Here is a 19,312-nt window from a genome sequence, read left to right as displayed (position 1 = left end):
ATCGTAGCGCAACACAATCAGGTGCAAGGAACCAAGGATGGCTCCGGCAGCAGTTGGAAACTGGAGACCTGTCACCAACCTGAGTAAATTCTGGTTTGTTCTATTCAGGGAGGTCTAGAAGTGGGCACCACCACAACTACACCAGGCAGTATCTGAAATTTTTGATTTCTATCTCCGGGACCTTCAAGACGGCTGTCGGCAAAGGATCCACCAAAATGTAGATGGATCTCAGAAAAGACTCAAGAGTCAAGGTTTGTATCATGCCATTTCACTTTACCCGGAGTCCGCTGGCAGAGTGCACGCCCATGATTGTTAGAACCGTCTCATACAAGATGGCGCTGCCCACGTTCCGTGCTGTCTCCGTGTTGGTGGCCACCTGAGGAAAAGCAGAGAAGACGGGGCATCAATGCCTTGCCATCAGGATCCTCTCTCTCTCCTCCTCCAAAGCTTCGCCTTCAAATCTTCCTCTTTTACTTCCTTGTGAACATCAGAACAGCCTTGCTGGATCAGACCAGTGGTCTGTCTAGTCCAACTGTCTCACACGGTGGACGACGAGTCGCCCTGGGAGATCAAACAAGCAGGGCACAGAGGCCAAGGCCTTCCCCTGATGTGGCTTCTTGGCAAAGGAATTCAGAGGTTGACTACCTCTGAATATGGAGCCCATGGCAGATCTATATGGCCAACAGTGTGGCAAAAATGACAGCGCTCCCTTCCCAAAGACTTTGCAAAATACGTGATCTAGACCAGCAACAGTTACCAGGTGGCCCACGGCCCACGTCAGCCCTCCCCACATGCATTTTATCTAGCCCCACCCAGCACCTCTCCACGCTGTAATCAAAATGGGATAAGTCCATCTGCTCCTCAGAGAAAGAATTGCTCTCAAAAGCCCTCTAGGCCAGAGGCACCATGGAACCTACTGAAGCCTTTCCTTGGGCCCAACGAGTGTTTTTAGAAAGAGCCGGGCAGGTTAGGGCGGCCAATCCACAGGTGGGGGCAGGGGATACCCCGGTTTGGAGGCCCTCCCCCTACTTCAGGGTCATCAGAAAGCAGGAGGGGGGAGGGAAATGTCTGCACTCCATTATTCTCTATGAAGAAGAAGAAGATAGAAGAAGAAGATATTGGATTTATATCCCACCCTCCACTCCGAAGAGTCTCAGAGCGGCTCACAATCTCCTTTACCTTCCTCCCCCACAACAGACACCCTGTGAGGTAGATGAAGATATTGGATTTATATCCCGCCCTCCACTCCGAAGAGTCTCAGAGGGGCTCACAATCTCCTTTCCCTTCCTCCCCCACAACAGACACCCTGTGAGGTAGATGAAGATATTGGATTTATATCCCGCCCTCCACTCCGAAGAGTCTCAGAGGGGCTCACAATCTCCTTTCCCTTCCTCCCCCACAACAGACACCCTGTGAGGTAGATGAAGATATTGGATTTATATCCCGCCCTCCACTCCGAAGAGTCTCAGAGCAGCTCACAATCTCCTTTCCCTTCCTCCCCCACAACAGACACCCTGTGAGGTGGGTGGGGCTGAGAGGGCTCTCACAGCAGCTGCCCTTTCAAGGACAACCTCTGCCAGAGCTATGGCTGACCCAAGGCCATGCTAGCAGGTGCAAGTAGAGGAGTGGGGAATCAAACCCGGTTCTTCCAGATAAGAGTCCACACACTTAACCACTACACCAAACTGGCTCTCCACACCAAACTGGCTCGATTACCGTAGGTTATAATGGAGAATTGATCCACGGGTATCTGGGGGCTCTGAAGGGGCTGTTGTTTGAGATAGAGGCACCAAATTTTCAGCATAGCATCCCGTGCCTCTCCCCAAAATACCCTCCACGTTTCGAAAGGATTGGACCAGGGGATCCAATTCTAGGAGCCCCCAAAGAAGGTGCCCCTATCCTTCATTATTTCCAAAGGAGAGAAGGCATTTAAAGAAGAAGAAGAAGATGATGATGATGATGATGATGATGATGATGATGATGATGATGATATTGGATTTATATTCCGCCCTCCACTCTGAATCTCAGAGTCTCAGAGCGGCTCACAATCTCCTTTATCTTCCTCCCCCACAACAGACACCCTGGGAGGTGGGTGGGGCTGAGAGAGCTCTCACAGCAGCTGCCCTTTCAGGGACAACCTCTGCCAGAGCTATGGCTGACCCAAGGCCATTCCAGCAAGTGAAAGTGGAGGAGTGGGGGAATCAGACCCGGTTCTCCCAGATAAGAGTCCGCACACTTAACCACGACACCAAACAAAGCTGTGCGGTCCCTTTAAATGTGGTGGCCAGAACTCCCTTTGGAGTTCAGTTCTGCTTGTCACACCCTTGCTCCACCCCCTATGTCTCCTGGCTCCACCCCCAAAGTCTCCAGATATTTCTTGAATTGGACTTGGCAACCCTATTCAAAATAGGATAAGTCCATCTGCTCCTCAGAGAAAGAATTGCTCTCAAAAGCCCTCTAGGCCAGAGGCACCATAGAGCCTACTGAAGCCTTTCCTTGTGCCCAACAAGTGTTTTTAGAAAAAGGGCAGGTTCAGGTGGGGCTTTTGCCCAGCGGGTCTTCTAACTGGTCACTGGAGATTTGATTGGCTGTTTAGTTTGTTTAGAAGGTTGCTTTGACGGCAGCTGCCACCACAGCACAAGAATCTTCACTGTGTGACTGAAGCTACGGCAGCCATTTTGTAGCTGGCTCTGCCTCTTGCAGCGGCCATTTTGTGGCCGCACCTGTCACTGTGTCAGCATTCCAAACATGCTACAGGCTCAAAAGGGTTGAGGACCCTTGCTCTAGGCCTGAGCATTTCTCTCTTGCCTTGGTCCCTTGCTCCAAATCCCAAATCCCTATCTGCTTTCACCTGGGCCAAGGCGTCATTCATGGCGTCGCTAATCTCTTCGTTGTCACGTCCCAGAATCCTTAGCAGCCTCAGGATCTGGACCTGAAAGAGGTGGTGATAAATGATGGGATTAGACCATGAAGGGAGGAACTCTGTCTTGTCTTATTTAGTCTTCAGTGGGGGCCTTGTACTTGGATAGGAGCTCTCTGTATATGATGTATAATTTTCCCCTTTGAGCTGTGGTCCCTCCCTGTCTTCTTCCTTTCCACCTTGTCCGCTTATGCTGTTGTGTGTGCAAAAAACGTGCAAAACTGAGAATCGTCCTCTGAGGCAGTCACTGAGGATTAACGTTTGCTCCTATTGGTAATTCACCGTTTATTGAATTTTGAAATTAGAAGTTATATAAACAGTATCGTATAAGCATATATTCACATACAGCAAAAAGATTATGAGCTTGAAGGGGGAACAATTTGATACTGTGTACCTGCAGCCGCTACTGAATAGGTCTATTGATGAAAAATAAGTGCCAACAATGTTGACAAAGTCCATATTAAACTGTAATTTGGCTTTATTAACACGTGGAATTCACTGCCACAGGAGGTGGTGGCGGCTACAAGCATAGCCAGCTTCAAGAGGGGATTAGATAAAATATGGAGCAGAGGTCCATCAGTGGCTGTTAGCCACAGTGTGTGTGTGTGTGTGTGTGTGCGTGTGTGTATTTTGGCCACTGTGTGACACAGAGTGTTGGACTGGATGGGCCATTGGCCTGATCCAACATGGCTTCTCTTATGTTCTTATTTCTGAAAAAGAGGTGCCAGAACCGGAACTCTCAAGAGGGAAATAAAGGAGAAATGCACACTGGATTCTTTGAAACAATATTATTTCCATGTGCCCCTACTTTAAAGCAGTTTCCAGGCTTTAAACTTGCCACCAACTTCCTCAGATCTTACTTTTGGTGTCTGACGCTGAACGATGACCTTTGAAGCAACTGTGGTTCCGGAACTCCTTTCCGGCACGTTCCCCCAGGAAAAAAGCCCTAAATGCTACTATAACAGATAACAACAAATTTGTGTAGAGAGGAAGTTGAAACCCAGTGATAACAAAGTACTTTATGAGGGTTCTGTATCAGCGTTCAGACTGCAGCTAGCCCAAGTGAAGAACAAGGGAAAGAAAATCAGGACGAAAGGATGAATATTAGAGATAAGTCAGTTTAAGATAGCCTGAATTGTGAGGTTGAAAGTCGTGGGTTGCAACGAAGCTGATGAATGAGACCGCTTGAAGAGTTTTGATTGTCTGGGGTGCGAGTCACATTGTTGAATGTAATAACATTTGCTCCTCTTGAAGGAAACGACGAGGAAGACTGGTGTTTGCAAGGAGAGAAGGATGCTGTTACCTGAAGGAAGGGGTCGTTGATGCCGGAGATGCTGTTGTCCGGAGAGTAACCGGCCACCACAAGGTTGCGCAGGATTTCTACCAACCGGGACACGCACTGCAGGAAACGTGGAGACAGGTGATGGAGCTGGTGAGTCCCTGTAGATACTCATGGGCGTCCTCAAAGCCACAATCTAAACTTGGTGGTCTCTCCTCTGGGGACCTCAAGTTTCCTCCCCAGGGGATCTCACAGCACCCAAAGATGGGGGTGGGGTTTCAAGAGCAGGGCCAGATTAACAATTAGGCCAAGTAGACACTGGTCTATGGGCCCCCATGCCTTTAGGGACCCTGGGCGGCTTTCCCCCTTGGTTTCTCCCCTCCTCCCAGCCTGCACACGCAGCCAGCAATTGAGCCGATCTTTCTTCGACTTGCCTGGTGCGGCTGCTGCTGGCGTCCTCGCCAAGTTTGCCTCTCTCTGCCTCTCCCCCGCAGCTTTGTCACTTTTGAGAAGGTGCCTGCAGGCTGAGAAAATCTGCAAGGGGCCCCTGAGATTTTTGACTGCCTAGGGGCCTCCACAGGGTTTAATCCGGCCCTGTTCAAGAGCCACACGATATGTGTGAAAGAGCCAGATGTGGCTTCCAAGCCAGTTTGGCCACCCTGCCTTAGACTGAATGTAGCAAGGTATGGAAGGAGCACATAGGAAGCTACCCCGCTTATTAGGGTATATGAAGAGCCCCGTGGCGCAGAGTGTTAAAGCTGCAGTGCTGCAGTCCTAAGCTCTGCTCACGACCTGAGTTCGATCCCCGGCGGAAGCTGGGTTTTCAGATAGCCGGCTTGAGGTTGACTCAGCGTTCCATCCTTCCGAGGTCGGTCAAAGGTGTCCCCAGCTTGCTGAGGGGAAAGCGTAGATGACTGGGGAAGGCAATGGCAAACCACCCCGTAAAAAGTCTGCCATGAAAACGTTGTGAAAGCAATGTCACCCCAGAGTCGGAAACAACTGGTGCTTGCACAGGGGACCTTTCCTTTCCTTCAAGAGGCATCACCAAGCCTAGCAAGACGGCTTGGCAGGACTTGCAAATTTTACCCGGCCCTTCTCTCTGAATCAGAGACTCAGAGCCGCTTACAACCTCCTATATCTTCTCCCCCCACAACAGACACCCTGTGAGGTGGATGGGGCTGAGAGGGCTCTCACGGAAGCTGCCCTTTCAAGGACAACCTCTGCCAAAGCTAATGGCTAACCCAAGGCCATTCCAGTAGGTGCAAGTGGAGGAGTGGGGAATCAAACCGGGTCCTCCCAGATAAGAGTCCAGGCACTTAACCACTACACCAAACTCCTCTCCTGACAGGAGTGGGGAATCAAACCCGGTTCTCCCAGATAAGAGTCCACGCACTTAACCACTACACCAAGCCCCTCTCCTGGCAGGCAGTTGCGACAAGGCGAATTAGCAGCAGGAGAAGCTGGGAGGAGCCTAAGTTCACAGCCGCCCACCTTGCAGAAGTGTTCCAAGGCCTGGGGTTTTCGTTCACACATCTCCCCGATCAACATGACGGCTCCGTGCAGAATGCCTAAGGAGAGATCGGAGAGGAGGCCGTCACTTCCCGGATCCCGAATCACTTGACACGACGGGAGAACTACATTTCAGATCCCTCACGGTTCACTAGGGCTGCCAGTCCCCAGGTGGGTAGCTAAAAAGGAAACACCTGCGCTCCCGAAATTCTTACGCACAAGGAATTATTTCAACAATGGGCATTGATTTTAAGAAACGGTTACCTGATATAATATCTCGTTCAGTTAATATTTATTTTTATAAATTTTTCGACGCGATTATACTGATCCAAAAAAATAAAATCACCATCGAATTTTTACACATAAATCTTTTGGTCATTTCACACACGCTCGGATCGCTAACAAAAAGAAATGCTGAAGAGTCCAGCAGACAGCAAGGTCTGTACTCGATATCTGGTTTGCTTTGAAGACTTCTTATTTCATCTGTCGAAGTTGCTATACTTTAATAAATCCTGCAGTAGACGTAGCTATACAGCTGGGCCAGAGTCCCAATGTTCTCCAAAGTAACAAGAAGGTACTGTAATAGACAGGACTTAGAAACCGTATTGAAGTATATAAGATGACACGTATTCTAGATCAGGGGTGGCCAACGGTAGCTCTCCAGATGTTTTTTGCCTACAACGCCCTTCAGCCCCAGCCAACATGGCCAATGGCTGGAGCTGATGGGAGTTGTAGGCCATACCATACCAAACCTTTAATGGCATAACAGCTGCAAATAAAAATACACAGAATATAAAAATTTAAACATTGGAGATAAAATCAAAATGAAACTGAGCTTACAGATGCATTCATACGTGGTCAGATTTAAATTTAAGGATGTTGGCCAAAAATTTTGCCACAGCCTCGCTAACCTCCCCCTCTGTATCGTTCAATAAATAATAACAGGGTTGCAGAATAGACAAATCTGGGGAGAAAGAAAGCTTGCAAAATAAATCTTTACGGAGATTATGATAAAAGGAACAATCAAGCAATGTATGCTGAATTGAGTCGGGAATATTTGTTCCACAGGAACAGAGTCTATCGCCTAAAGGGACTCGATGATATCTGCCTTGTAAAACTTTGGAGGGAAACGCATTTAGTCTAGCCAACATAAATGCCCTGTGATGCCTTGGAATGGTTAAGTCTTATAGATAATGGGGCATTTTGCCGCAGAAAGCATAAAGACCTAAGGAAGCTGAGGAGCAAATATAAGGGTCTGTTGGACATAGTTTCGTTTCCTCCAACTCCAACAGTCTCAATTTAATACATCTGAAGATATATGACTCGTCAGAAGTAAAAAAATCATCAACCTCTATCCCCAACTGGTTAAGTTGGGGCATAAGAACTGGTGACCAGGATGAAATATATGGGTCTCTTTTCATACAATCAAGAAGGCTGTTAGGATCTGTTCTAAAGTGAATTTTGAGCCAGAATTTAAACACTGCAATCCAGGCTGTTGTCTCCACCAAAGACTGACCCACTTCAGAGCAGAGAGCAAAGTAGGACACACATTGTTGTAGGCAAAAAACATCTGGAGAGCTATCGTTGGCCACCCCTGTTCTAGATAATCACGTGTTTCGACATTCACTTCTTCTCGACTGCAATACTTGAATTTTGGAACCAGTGCTCAAAACGGCTATTCTTGCATCTAGTCAGTTGCTCGTTAGCGGCATTAGCAAAGCAAAGGGATGAGGACGCTTACCGTGACTTCGGTCAGTCAACAGGTGCTCTCCAAGTGCAATGAATCTGTCTGTGAGATCTGGCACCTTCCGGGTAATATGTACAGCACAGACCACTGCCTACAAAAGTTGGCAGAACGAAAAGAAGGGTTTACAGTGGGGAAAAAATATGGGGTTGGGGGGCAGACTGGGCCGTTAAAGCGGAGGGGCAAGCTCATATGAGTGACAGCTGCAAGGACAGGAACTCCTGCCTATACCAGGGGTGTCAAACGTGTGGCCGAGGGGCCAAATCAGGCCCCCGGAGGGCTCCTATCAGGTCCGCAAGCAAGTTTGCTTCCGTCTCTCTCTCTCTCTCGCTTCCTTCAGATACTGGAGACTGTTAAACGAAATATTGCAAGAGTGCTAATCTTTTAAGCATGTATTATTTAATTTTTTTAAAAAAATCTTTAATTGCATTTGTGTCCTTTTTAAAGTTCATGCCTCCACTACCGGCATTCCATTTTATTTATTACTTTAAATTTCTATCCCGCCCTCTCCGCAAGTGGACTCAGGGCGGCTGACAACATTCGTATTCACAAGTTAAAAGCGAATAAAACATAATTACAATTTAAGATTTTAAAAACATTTTGTGCCGCTGTATCACTACAATAGGGTTGCCAAGTCCAATTTAAGAAATATGTGAGGAAAAGCCCCCTACTTTTCATACATATGGACATCGTGATCACCAGTATGGTTGCCAGGGTGCCTGGAGTTTTGAATCTCACACATCTGCTCTAAGAAGTGGACTTTGCCCACAGCTTCTAAGGCTTATGTGGCAGCTTTGCATTCTACACCTCTGGATGCGTGTTAGCCAGAACTCTGCTCCTTGTGTGCCCAGTCTTGGCCGCTGCAGTGGGAGACGCCAGGCCACCATGTTTCCAGCCTGCCTCCATGAACCTAAGGCTAACAACACCAGGATCCATCGTGCTTTCCTGATTTCATCTCCAGCATCTGCTTCAGCTTTGCATAAGCTTATCCAAGCATACCCTGCCAGACTGGACTCCATTCCTTCTTAGTGGGAAGATCACGTACACACCCTGTGTCACCCTTGGCCTGCAAGCAACCCATCTGCCCCATGAATGGATTAACAGCTCAACTAATGTTCCTGATTGTCTAGCAAAACCTTAAACAATGTTTCCTGCCCAGAAGATGATGGAATAAGAGGAAGGACATCTCCTGTCATTACCAGCTCTTTTGTCTACACCAGGGATACCTAGGTCAATATTTGATTCCCTATTGTCACCTTCCCAGATAATCCCATTTAACCTCAAGTATCCAGCCATTCCCATTCTCACCCCAGTCTAATACCTTGGAGCCGCCTCAGGCAATATTGAAGCTTGGAAATTTCCAGGTTCACCGGACTAAGGTGTAGTTCATTGGTAAAAGCTGGCATCCAATTAATAATAATAATAAATTTTATTTGTACTCCGCCCTCCCCCGCCGAAGCAGGCTCAGGGCGGCTAACAACACAATGACCAATGGTATATTAATAAATAAAACATTAATAAACAACATAGTAACCAATGGTGCATTAATAAAACAATTACATTAAGAACATTAAATTAAGCATTAATTTGACCTTAAAAACCAGTAGAACATTAATAAAAACAAACTATAACATTATCATTGACGCTATTCTAGTTAGTGCTAATGGCGGATTTTCTTCGTTGTAAAATTGTACTTCAGCTATTCATAAAAGCTAATTTAAAAAGAGTGGTCTTGCAGGCCCTGCGGAACTGATCAAGGTTCCGCAGGGCCCGCACCTCCTCTGGGAGTTGGTTCCAGAGATATGGGGCCGCAGCCGAGAAGGCCCGTGAGCGGGTGTTCTGTAGTTTAACTTCTCTTGGCCCAGGGGTAGTCAGTCTGTTTTTTCCTACTGACCTCAGTGCTCTCTGGGGCTCGTACGGGGAGAGACGGTCCTTCAGGTTACCAAGGAACTCACCATTGGCTCTGCTAATGTCCAGCCTCCTTGGTCATCACAGAGCCTCCCCCTGCTCCTCCCCAAGACCTCCCAGCCCCTGAGGGGTCTAAGGGAGTCTATTTAACCTCTGACCCAACTCCACTCAGGTGTGCTTCTATTCAGCAACCCACTCCCCGCTGTATAGATCCATCCCCGATTCCTGATCAGTTTCGGGTCCTCCCCCATTCCCTCAACTGTCGCCATCGGAGTCTTCCTTGGAGCCTGCGAGAGGTAATTATCGCCCTGTCTGTCTACCCATACATGTTCCCCTATCAATCTATCTGTATTTCCTAGACCTGTGTGAATGTGTGATTGTTTTGTATTTTATCTTGTATGAGAGAACTATTTTTCACAATAAATTACAATTGGTTTTATTAAATTAGAGTCCTTTTATTGAGCATTTACTCTCTGGATGGTTGAGCCTGGTATACATTGGTAAAAAGATTCCTATTAAGCCAGATGTCCATCTAACTAATTCCCCAATCTCATTTTGAGAGCATTTGGCTTAACAGATATCTGGGGACTTTGGGGGTGGAGCCAGGAGACATTGGGGTGGAGCCAAGAGCAAGGGTGTGACAAGCATAATTGAACTCCAAGGGAGTTCTGGCCATCACATTTAAAGGGACAGCACACCTTTTAAATGCCTTCCTTCCATAGGAAATAATGAAGGATAGGGGCATCTTCTTTTGGGGCTCATAGAATTGGACCCCCTGGTCCAATCTTTTTGAAATTTGGGGGGTATTTTGGGGAGAGGCACTAGATGCTATACTGAAAATTTGGTGCCTCTATCTCAAAAAACAGCCCCCCCCAGAGCCCCCGATGCCCGCAGATCAATTCCCCATCATTCCCTATGGGAATCGTTCATGGAGGTGCATGATGGCTCTGGGGGTGGGGCTTCCCCTGCTGGCCAGCTGGCTGGGGGAGGGGGGAAGCCTGTAAAACCGGGGGATCCCCCTCTGGGACCTGGGGATTGGGAAGCCTACACTACAATATAAGCCTTCTTTTCGGACGGTGATCACCTAGAACTCTATAATGATGTCGGGTGGCAGTTCTCTCCCGGTTAGATATCACAGGCCTGTCGGAACAGTTCGGTCTTACAGGCCCTGCGGAAAGTGGAAAGATCCCGCAGGGCCCTTAAGGCCATTAAGACACACATGGCCGGCCCCGACAAGGTCTCGTTTCTGTCAGATCCGGCTCTCGTAACAAATGAATTTGGCCTATACCTTGGAGGACAGAAGAAGATATTGGATTTATATCCCGCCCTCCACTCCGAAGAGTCTCAGAGCGGCTCACAATCTCCTTTCCCTTCCTCCCCCACAACAGACACCCTGTGAGGTAGATGAAGATATTGGATTTATATCCCGCCCTCCACTCCTAAGAGTCTCAGAGCGGCTCACAATCTCCTTTACCTTCCTCCCCCCCAACAGACACCCTGTGAGGTGGGTGGGGCTGGAGAGGGCTCTCACAGCAGCTGCCCTTTCAAGGACAACCTCTGCCAGAGCTATGGCTGACCCAAGGCCATGCCAGCAGGTGCAAGTGGAGGAGTGGGGAATCAAACCTGGTTCTCCCAGATAAGAGTCCGCACACTTAACCACTACACCAAACTTGCTCTCCGCAAGGTTTCCTTTTTTTCAGTGAAAAGAAAGACTTTGGCATATACTACCACATACAGATGGCGGAAGGGTATGGCGATCCCGTGTACGAGGCAGATGCTTTTTAAATGGACGGAAGATCTGCAGCCTCTCACCTTCCTCCGCACCGAGGGCTGCCCCACCCGGGCCAGCTGTTCCACTTCTCCAGCCAGGTCCTGAAACATGGCCGCCGAGCCCAGAGACCCGAGGGTGCTCAGAGCCAAACACTGCACCCACGCGCTGGGGTGCAAGAGGTCACTGAAATCGACAGAAAGGGGGGGAGGCTGTGAACCAGGGGGAAGACACTCCCAGACACTCTCTCTCGCCCCCCACTGGGCCCCCATCTCCCCCAAGAACCTTCCTACAGGCCCTCCTTCCAGCCCCAAAGCCCACCGTCCACATTTCCCAATGCTCATCTTCTGATGTCAAAGTTGGAATGGGGAGTCACGTGGGAATGAAAGAGGGGTTTCAGGAGAGGGGGATCCTATTCTAGGGTAGCGAATCCCCAGGTGGGGGCAGGGGACCCCCCAGTTTGGAGGCCCTCCCCCCACTCCAGGGTCATCAGAAAGTGGCGGGGAGGAAGGAAATGTCTGCTGGGCACTTCGTTATTCCCTATGGAGACTGATTTCCATAGGGTATAATGGTGAATTGATCTGTGGGTATCTGAGGCTCGCGGGAGGGCTGTTTTTCTGAGGTAGAGGCACCAAATTTTCAGCAAAGCATCCAGTGCCTCTCTTTAAAACGCCCTCCAAGTTTCAAAAAGATTGGACTGCGGGGTCCAATTCTATGAACCCCCAAAGTAGGTGCCCCTATCCTTCATGATTTCCAGTGGAGGGAAGGTGTTTAAAAGGTGTGCAGTCCCTTTAAATGTGATGGCCAGAACTCCCTCTCGAGTTCAGTCGTGCTTGTCGCAACCTTGCTCCTGGCTCCACCCCCAAAGTCTCCTGGCTCCACCTCCAAAGTCCCCAGATAATTCTTGAATTGAACCTGGCAAACCTATCCTATCCTGATGCTACTGCTCCATAGAGCAAAGTTGATTTGTTCCTTTATTAAAGTATTTGTACCCCACTTTTCCTTTTTGGCTAAAAGGAAGTACTTCTTCACCCAAAGGTGAATTCACTGCCACAGGAGGTGGCGGCGGCTACAAGCACAGCCAGCTTCAAGAGGGGGTTAGATAAAAATATGGAGCAGAGGTCCATCAGTGGCTATTAGCCACAGTGTGTGTGTGTGTATATATATATATATATATAAAAATTTGGCCACTATGTGACACAGTGTTGGACTGGATGAGCCATTGGCCTGATCCAACATGGCTTCTCTCATGTTCTTATGTGACACAAAGAGTTGGACTGGATGGGGCATTGGCCTGATCCAACATGGCTTCTCTCATGTTCTTATGTGACACAGAGAGTTGGACTGGATGGGGCATTGGCCTGATCTAACATGGCTTCTCTCATGTTCTTATGTGACACAGAGAGTTGGACTGGATGGGGCATTGGCCTGATCCAACATGGCTTCTCTCATGTTCTTATGTGACACAGAGAGTTGGACTGGATGGGGCATTGGCCTGATCCAACATGGCTTCTCTCATGTTCTTATGTGACACAGAGTGTTGGACTGGAGGGGCCACTGGCCTGATCCAACATGGCTTCTCTCATGTTCTTATGTGACACAGAGAGTTGGACTGGAGGGGCCACTGGCCTGATCCAACATGGCTTCTCTTATGTTCTTATGTGACACAGAGTGTTGGACTGGATGGGCCACTGGCCTGATCCAACAGGGCTTCTCTTATGTTCTTATGTGACACAGAGTGTTGGACTGGATGGGCCACTGGCCTGATCCAACATGGCTTCTCTTATGTTCTTATGTGACACAGAGTGTTGGACTGGATGGGCCACTGGCCTGATCCAACATGGCTTCTCTTATGTTCTTATGTGACACAGAGTGTTGGACTGGAGGGGCCACTGGCCTGATCCAACAGGGCTTCTCTTATGTTCTTATGTGACACAGAGTGTTGGACTGGAGGGGCCACTGGCCTGATCCAACAGGGCTTCTCTTATGTTCTTATGTGACACAGAGTGTTGGACTGGAGGGGCCACTGGCCTGATCCAACATGGCTTCTCTTATGTTCTTATGTGACACAGAGTGATGGACTGGATGGGCCATTGGCCTGATCCAACATGGCTTCTCTTATGTTCTTATATGACACAGAGTGTTGGACTGGATGGGCCATTGGCCTGATCCAACATGGCTTCTCCTATGTTCTTATATGACACAGAGTGTTGGACTGGATGGGCCATTGGCCTGATCCAACATGGCTTCTCTTATGTTCTTATGTGACACAGAGTGTTGGACTGGATGGGCCACTGGCCTGATCCAACATGGCTTCTCTTATGTTCTTATGTGACACAGAGTGTTGGACTGGATGGGCCATTGGCCTGATCCAACATGGCTTCTCTTATGTTCTTATATGACACAGAGTGTTGGACTGGATGGGCCATTGGCCTGATCCAACATGGCTTCTCCTATGTTCTTATATGACACAAAGTGTTGGACTGGATGGGCCATTGGCCTGATCCAACATGGCTTCTCCTATGTTCTTATATGACACAGAGTGTTGGACTGGATGGGCCACTGGCCTGATCCAACATGGCTTCTCTTATGTTCTTAGGGGGTGGTTTGATCCACACACACAGAGCTCTAGCAGGGAACCCCAGAGGTGGGGGAAGCCACTGTGGTACCCGTTTTGACAGCCGCTGCCGGGAACAGGCCCCTTCGTGCCCAGTCCGTCTCCCAGCTGAGCAGAGATGCTTAAGGAACCTCCACCTGCCGACCAACTATTCAGTGATGGACCAATGGGAGAAGGGGGGAAGAGCCAGGTGATACCCAGGAAGCAGGTGCCAGCTTCAATACCGTCTTCTTAGGGGAGGAGAGAAGAGGGCTAATTATAGGGTTGCCAGCCTCCAGGGGGTGGCTGGGGATCTCCCGCTGTTACAACTCGATCGCCAGGTGACAGAGAGCAGTTCCCCTGGAGAAAGTGGTCACCTTGGAAGGTGGCCTAATACACCACTGAAGTCCCTCCCCAAACCCCACCCTTCTCAGGATCCACCCCCCCACACACATCTCCAGGTATTTCCCAGCCTGGAGTTGGCAACCCTACTACTGCCTCTAGGCTCCAGGCAGCGGACTTGAAGAGTCCGGGAAACAGCTGCAACAATTCCCGATTGCATTTCAGAAAATTTACTGCCGCTCGCTTGGATTATTTTAGTGATTCACAGTTGGCTCGGTTGCTTTCGCGAACTTGGATGGGTTCTTCTTATTATTATGACGATGGAGCGTTCCTAGCGTGTGTTTGATTGGAACCCCCTTGCAGGAGTCTAGGCTATGAGGCAGCAGGAGAATCATTGAAATGAATTATCGTTCACGAAATAACACCCACGTTGCAGGTACCTTCTGCTGCGGTGGCGGAAAGCACCGTCAAGTCGCAACCGACTTCTGGTGACCCGGAAGGGATTTCGAGAGGTGGTTTGCCCTCGCCTGTCTCTGCGTAGCAACCCTGGACTTCCTTGGTGGTTTCCGACCCTGCTTGGCTTCCCAAACTCCATGCTGTAATTACTTACAAGCTCAGGGAAATGCTAAGTGCCACTTTGGGGTCAGGAAACAATAGGGTTGCCAAGCTCCCGTAGATGGTGGGGGATCCCCCAGTTTTGGGGTCCCCAACCCGCCGGCATGGGGCAGGTCTCCAGAGGGATCCCCATCCCCCAAAGAGCCCCGTCATCGCACGATGTGCCCTGAGTGATGACGTCACCCAGTAGCGACGCCATTGCCCTGGGGACGCTCTAGGATTTGTGGCAGAGCTCTATGGTACCATAGAGTCTCACTGCAAACCCTAGAGCTTCCCCAGCGCGATGATGTCGCTTCCAGGCAACGTCATTGGGCCCTGTGCACAAAGTGCATGTGAGAGAGGAGTCCACACCGCAGCAGCAGAGGGGCTTGGCAACCCTAGGAAGCGATTATTCTCCAGGCCAGTTTGGCCAGGGATCCAAGAGGTTTTTTTTGCCATCTTTTGGGCATAGAGCAGGGCTGTGTGGGGAAGGGAGGTATTTGTGAATTTCCTGCATTGTGCAGGGGCTTGGACCAGACTAGCTGACCCTGGCGGTTCCTTTAGGCTTCCCAATCCCCAGGTCCCAGCGGGGGATCCCCCGGTTTTACAGGCTTCCCCCCTCCCCCAGCCAGCTGGCCAGCGCGGGAAGCCCCACCCCCACAGCCATTATCCACCTCCATGAACAATTCCCATAAGGAATGATGGGGAATTGATCCGCGGGTATCGGGGGCTCTGGGGGGGGGCTGTTTTTTGAGGTAGAGGTGCCAAATTTTCAGTATAGCATCCAGTGCCTCTTCCCAAAATGCCCCCCAAGTTTCAAAAGTATTGGACCAGGGGGTCCAATTCTACGAGCCCCCAAAGAAGGTGCCCCTATCCTTCATTATTTTCTATGGAAGGAAGGCATTTTAAAAGGTGTGCTGTCCCGTTAAATGTGATGGCCAGCACTCCCTTGGAGTTCAATTCTGCTTGTGACCCCCTTGCTCCTGGCTCCGCCCCCAATGTCTCCTGGCCCCACCCCCAAAGTCCCCAGATATTTCTTGAATTGGACTCGGCAACCCTAGGTCCCTTCCAACTCTATGATTCTACTAGGATGGTTTTGCCATTGCCTGCCTCTGTGTAGCATCCCTGGACTTCCCTCCAAGTACTAACTAAACCCGGTCTTGCTTAGCTTAAAAGATCCAAAGAGATCAGGCTGGCCTGGGCTATCTACCGTCTGCTGGAGCCCTTGAATTTTCTGCCCCTCCCCAACGATTCCCGATTTCTTTCTTTAAGCAAACCGCAGAACACGAATAGAAGAGTCAGTTCCCCGTGTTTGGTCTTGCCCACTTAGGGATGCCATCTCGCCCCCCGCCGCCCCCTCACCGCCACAAGCACCCTTTAATTCCAGTCTCTCACTTCTTGATGCTATTGGTCAGTAGAAGGTGGGTGTCTTGCTTCTCATCCAACAGGAGGGCAGCGCCGAGGTAGCCGATCCGTTTCTCATGGAATTTCTGAGAGGCAATGAGCTTCAGGCACTCCATCTGATTTGAGGCAGAAAAGAGAGCAAGAGTTTTTTCAAATTTCACCGATTATTCTGCTCAAATACCATTCCCGTGCCAGAACCGAGATTCCTTAGCTCGGGCGTAGGGCTCCAATTAAGTGCAAACATTCCAATCTTTCCCCTCCGAAGTTGTGTTTCAGTGCCACAGCTGAATACTCTAACACGAGCAAGAGAGGTAGGGTGACAACTGATTTCTGACTACAGAGATCAGTTCCCCTGGAGAAAATGGCAGCTTTGGTGGGGAGGGCTCTGGGGCATTGTATCTTCTAGGATTGCCAAGTCCAATTCAAGAAATAGCTGGGGGTGGAGCCAGGAGAGTTTGGGGGCGGAGCCAGGAGCAAGGTTGTGACAAGCAGAATTGAACTCCAAAGGGAGTGTTGACCATCACACTTAAAGGGACCGCCCACCTTTTAAATGCCTTCCCTCCATTGGAAATGATGAAGGATAGGGGCACCTTTTGGGGGGGGCTCATGGAATTGGACCCCCTGGTCCAATCCTTTTGAAATTTGGAGGGTATTTTGGGGAGAGACATCAGATGCTATGCTGAATATTTGGTGCAAAAAACAGGGCCCCCGCCCCCCCCAGGGCCACAGATACATGCAGATCAATTCTCCATTATACCCTATGGCAGGGGTGGCCAATGGTAGCTCTCCAGATGTTTTTTGCCTACAACTCCCATCAGCCCTAGCCATTGGCCATGCTGGCTGGGGCTGATGGGAGTTGTAGGCAAAAAAAAATCTGGAGAGCTACCGTTGGCCACCCCTGCCCTATGGGATTGGGTCTCCATAGGGAGTAATGGAGTGCCCAGCAGACATTTCCCTCCCCCCACCCGCTTTCTGATGACCCTGAAGCAGGGGGAGGGCCTCCAAACCAGGGGATCCCCTGCCCCCACCTGGGGATTGGCAACCCTAGATCTCACTGAAGTCCCTTCTCACAGAGTAAATTCTACGTTTAACCATAGAATCTCAAAGAAACTAAAGTCCCTTCCCAGACAACGACTCCAAATTTCTAGGAATTTCCCAAACCAGAGCCGCCCAATGCTATTCGGGGCATCAGCAGCCGGAATATCTATTGTACCTGTCCAAAATATGCAGGATAGCCCAGCATGTGGATGTAGAGCAGCTTGGCTAAATTGGAGGCCCGGCTGTCTGGTTCGTCACCCCGAAAGGCCCCCCGGATCTTGGCGCTCTCTTGCTGGACCAGCTCCCGTTCCTCTGCTTGGGTCCGGGCATTCCTTATGGTCCGGATTAGGATGGGTAATGTCAATGGTGCTTCCGGCATCCTAGAGAGGGGGAGTGGAATAAAGGTGTGGGGAATGCACAGTGCGGTCCTGGGACACCCCAGCTCGATTCCCCATTATTTGGGGAAGAAGGTCTAACTCAGGGGTGGCCAAACTGTGGCTCGGGAGCCACGTGTGAGTCTTTCACACATATTGGGTGGCTCTTGAAGACCCCAGCACCCCATCTGCTGGCTTGGAGAAGGCATGTCTTAATCTCTTTAAATCACTTCTCCAAAACAAGCCAGTTGACGTCTTGGAGAATGCATTTAAAGTTGCTTTCATTCCACCTCTCCTCCCTCTGTCAGCAGCTTGGAGAATGCATTTCAAGTTGCTTTCTTTCCACCTCTCCTCCCTCTCATCTATTTTCCTTCCTTCCTTCCTTCCTTGCGGATCTCAAACATCTAACGCTTATATCTTGTGGCTCTCAAACATCTGGCGTTTATTCTATTTTGCTTTTGGCCACTCCCAGTCTAACTGGAGTCAGAAGCAATTCAGGCAGAGCGGCACAATTGCTTTCCAAACCCAGGAATCCAGGCTGGAACACGGGTGCCTTTGGGAATGTCCAGAGTGCCTCTGTCTTTCCATGTCCGTTTCTGACTTTCAGTAAAGCAGAAGCCCTGTCTGTTTAGGATGCAAACTTGATATTTTCTGGAGCTCTAGATTATTCCACAGATTACTCTGATCAAACAACAGAGCGCCCCTCCCTTTCAGAAAACATTTACAGTAGACACTAAGGATCTAATCCACTTTAATCGTCTAGTATGTTTGGCAGTCCCGTGGTGCAGAGTGGAAAAACTGCAGTGCCGCAGTCCTAAGCTCTGCTCACGACCTGCGTTTGATCCTGGCGGAAGCTGGGTTCAGGTAGCCGGCTCAAGGTTGACTCAGCCTTCCATCTTTCCGAGGTTGGTAAAATGAGTCCCCAGCTTGTTGGGGGTGATGTGTAGATGACCGGGGAAGGCAACGGCAAACCATCCCGTTAAAAAAGTCTGCCATGAATATGTTGTGAAAGCAACGTCACCACAGAGTCGGAAACGACTGGTCCTTGCACAGGGGACTACCTTTACTTTACCTTTTTTATGTTCGGCAATGGCAGATGGTAGTTATTCGTCAGCAACTGAAGTACAATACAAGGGCGAAATGATACGCATGCCATGCGGCGTCAGAAATTAGCGACTGTTCCCCAGAACCTCAGTCAGAACATTTCTCCCTGTCCCCCGCCCTTTCCTTCTTCCCTTAAACAGTGGACCCTAAGAATTTTGCCCACAAATCAAGTCTCCACCAGGGTTTCTCAGTCAAACTGAACAGGTTTTCTGCTCCCTGTTCTGAAGTTTTTGTTCCGTTTTGATGAACAGATTAAAATTGGCATGTCTGGAATGAATCAGTTTATGCAAAACTGTGGCAGACAAAGATAGTGTGTGTTTAGTTTAGTTTAGTTATGATTTATATCCCGCCCTTCCCACCAAGGTGGCTCAGGGCGGCTCACAGCACATAAAATCTAACATAAAAATATTAAATTAAGCATTTTACACAGATAAAGCATTTTACACAGTTTGTGGGATTGGCCACTACACACACGGCCCACAAATGCCAATCCATGAATGCTAATCCACATTCCCATGCAAGCACCACGTTCTTTTAGGACTTCCACTTCCCCATTGTAACTCCCACCAAGATTCAGTTTTTCTTTCCTTTCATCTCCCAAGGTTTCCCCTCCATTCATCACCTGTCCAGAAGTCCAGTTTGCTCTCGGGGCTCCCGATGGTTGTGGGGCACACGGGCAGCTGGCCACCCCCCCCTTCTATGCCCCCCCTTCTGCCCGGTCAACTTCTTGCA

The 19,312-nt window shown here is 49.4% G+C and overlaps 1 protein-coding gene across 1 annotated transcript in view; it reads right to left on the bottom strand.

Annotated features, from left to right (window-relative positions):
* The window catches only part of AP1G2 (adaptor related protein complex 1 subunit gamma 2), a 53,858-nt gene extending 34,546 nt beyond the window's left edge, over positions 1–19,312 (bottom strand). Inside the window, exons 1-9 of the mRNA XM_060255360.1 lie at positions 19,203–19,312; positions 17,278–17,482; positions 16,056–16,180; positions 11,173–11,314; positions 7,450–7,546; positions 5,691–5,767; positions 4,224–4,319; positions 2,852–2,932; positions 278–376 (exon numbers count right to left, since the gene is read on the bottom strand). Of these exons, the coding sequence (XP_060111343.1) occupies positions 278–376; positions 2,852–2,932; positions 4,224–4,319; positions 5,691–5,767; positions 7,450–7,546; positions 11,173–11,314; positions 16,056–16,180; positions 17,278–17,481 (921 nt within the window). The 5' untranslated portion in view covers position 17,482; positions 19,203–19,312. The remainder of the gene's footprint in view (positions 1–277; positions 377–2,851; positions 2,933–4,223; positions 4,320–5,690; positions 5,768–7,449; positions 7,547–11,172; positions 11,315–16,055; positions 16,181–17,277; positions 17,483–19,202) is intronic.

Source organism: Heteronotia binoei, chromosome 15, assembly GCF_032191835.1.
Source record: "Heteronotia binoei isolate CCM8104 ecotype False Entrance Well chromosome 15, APGP_CSIRO_Hbin_v1, whole genome shotgun sequence".
NCBI lineage: Eukaryota > Metazoa > Chordata > Lepidosauria > Squamata > Gekkonidae > Heteronotia > Heteronotia binoei.
Note: the sequence above shows the minus strand (reverse complement) of the source record. Positions and strands in the feature narration are given on the sequence as shown.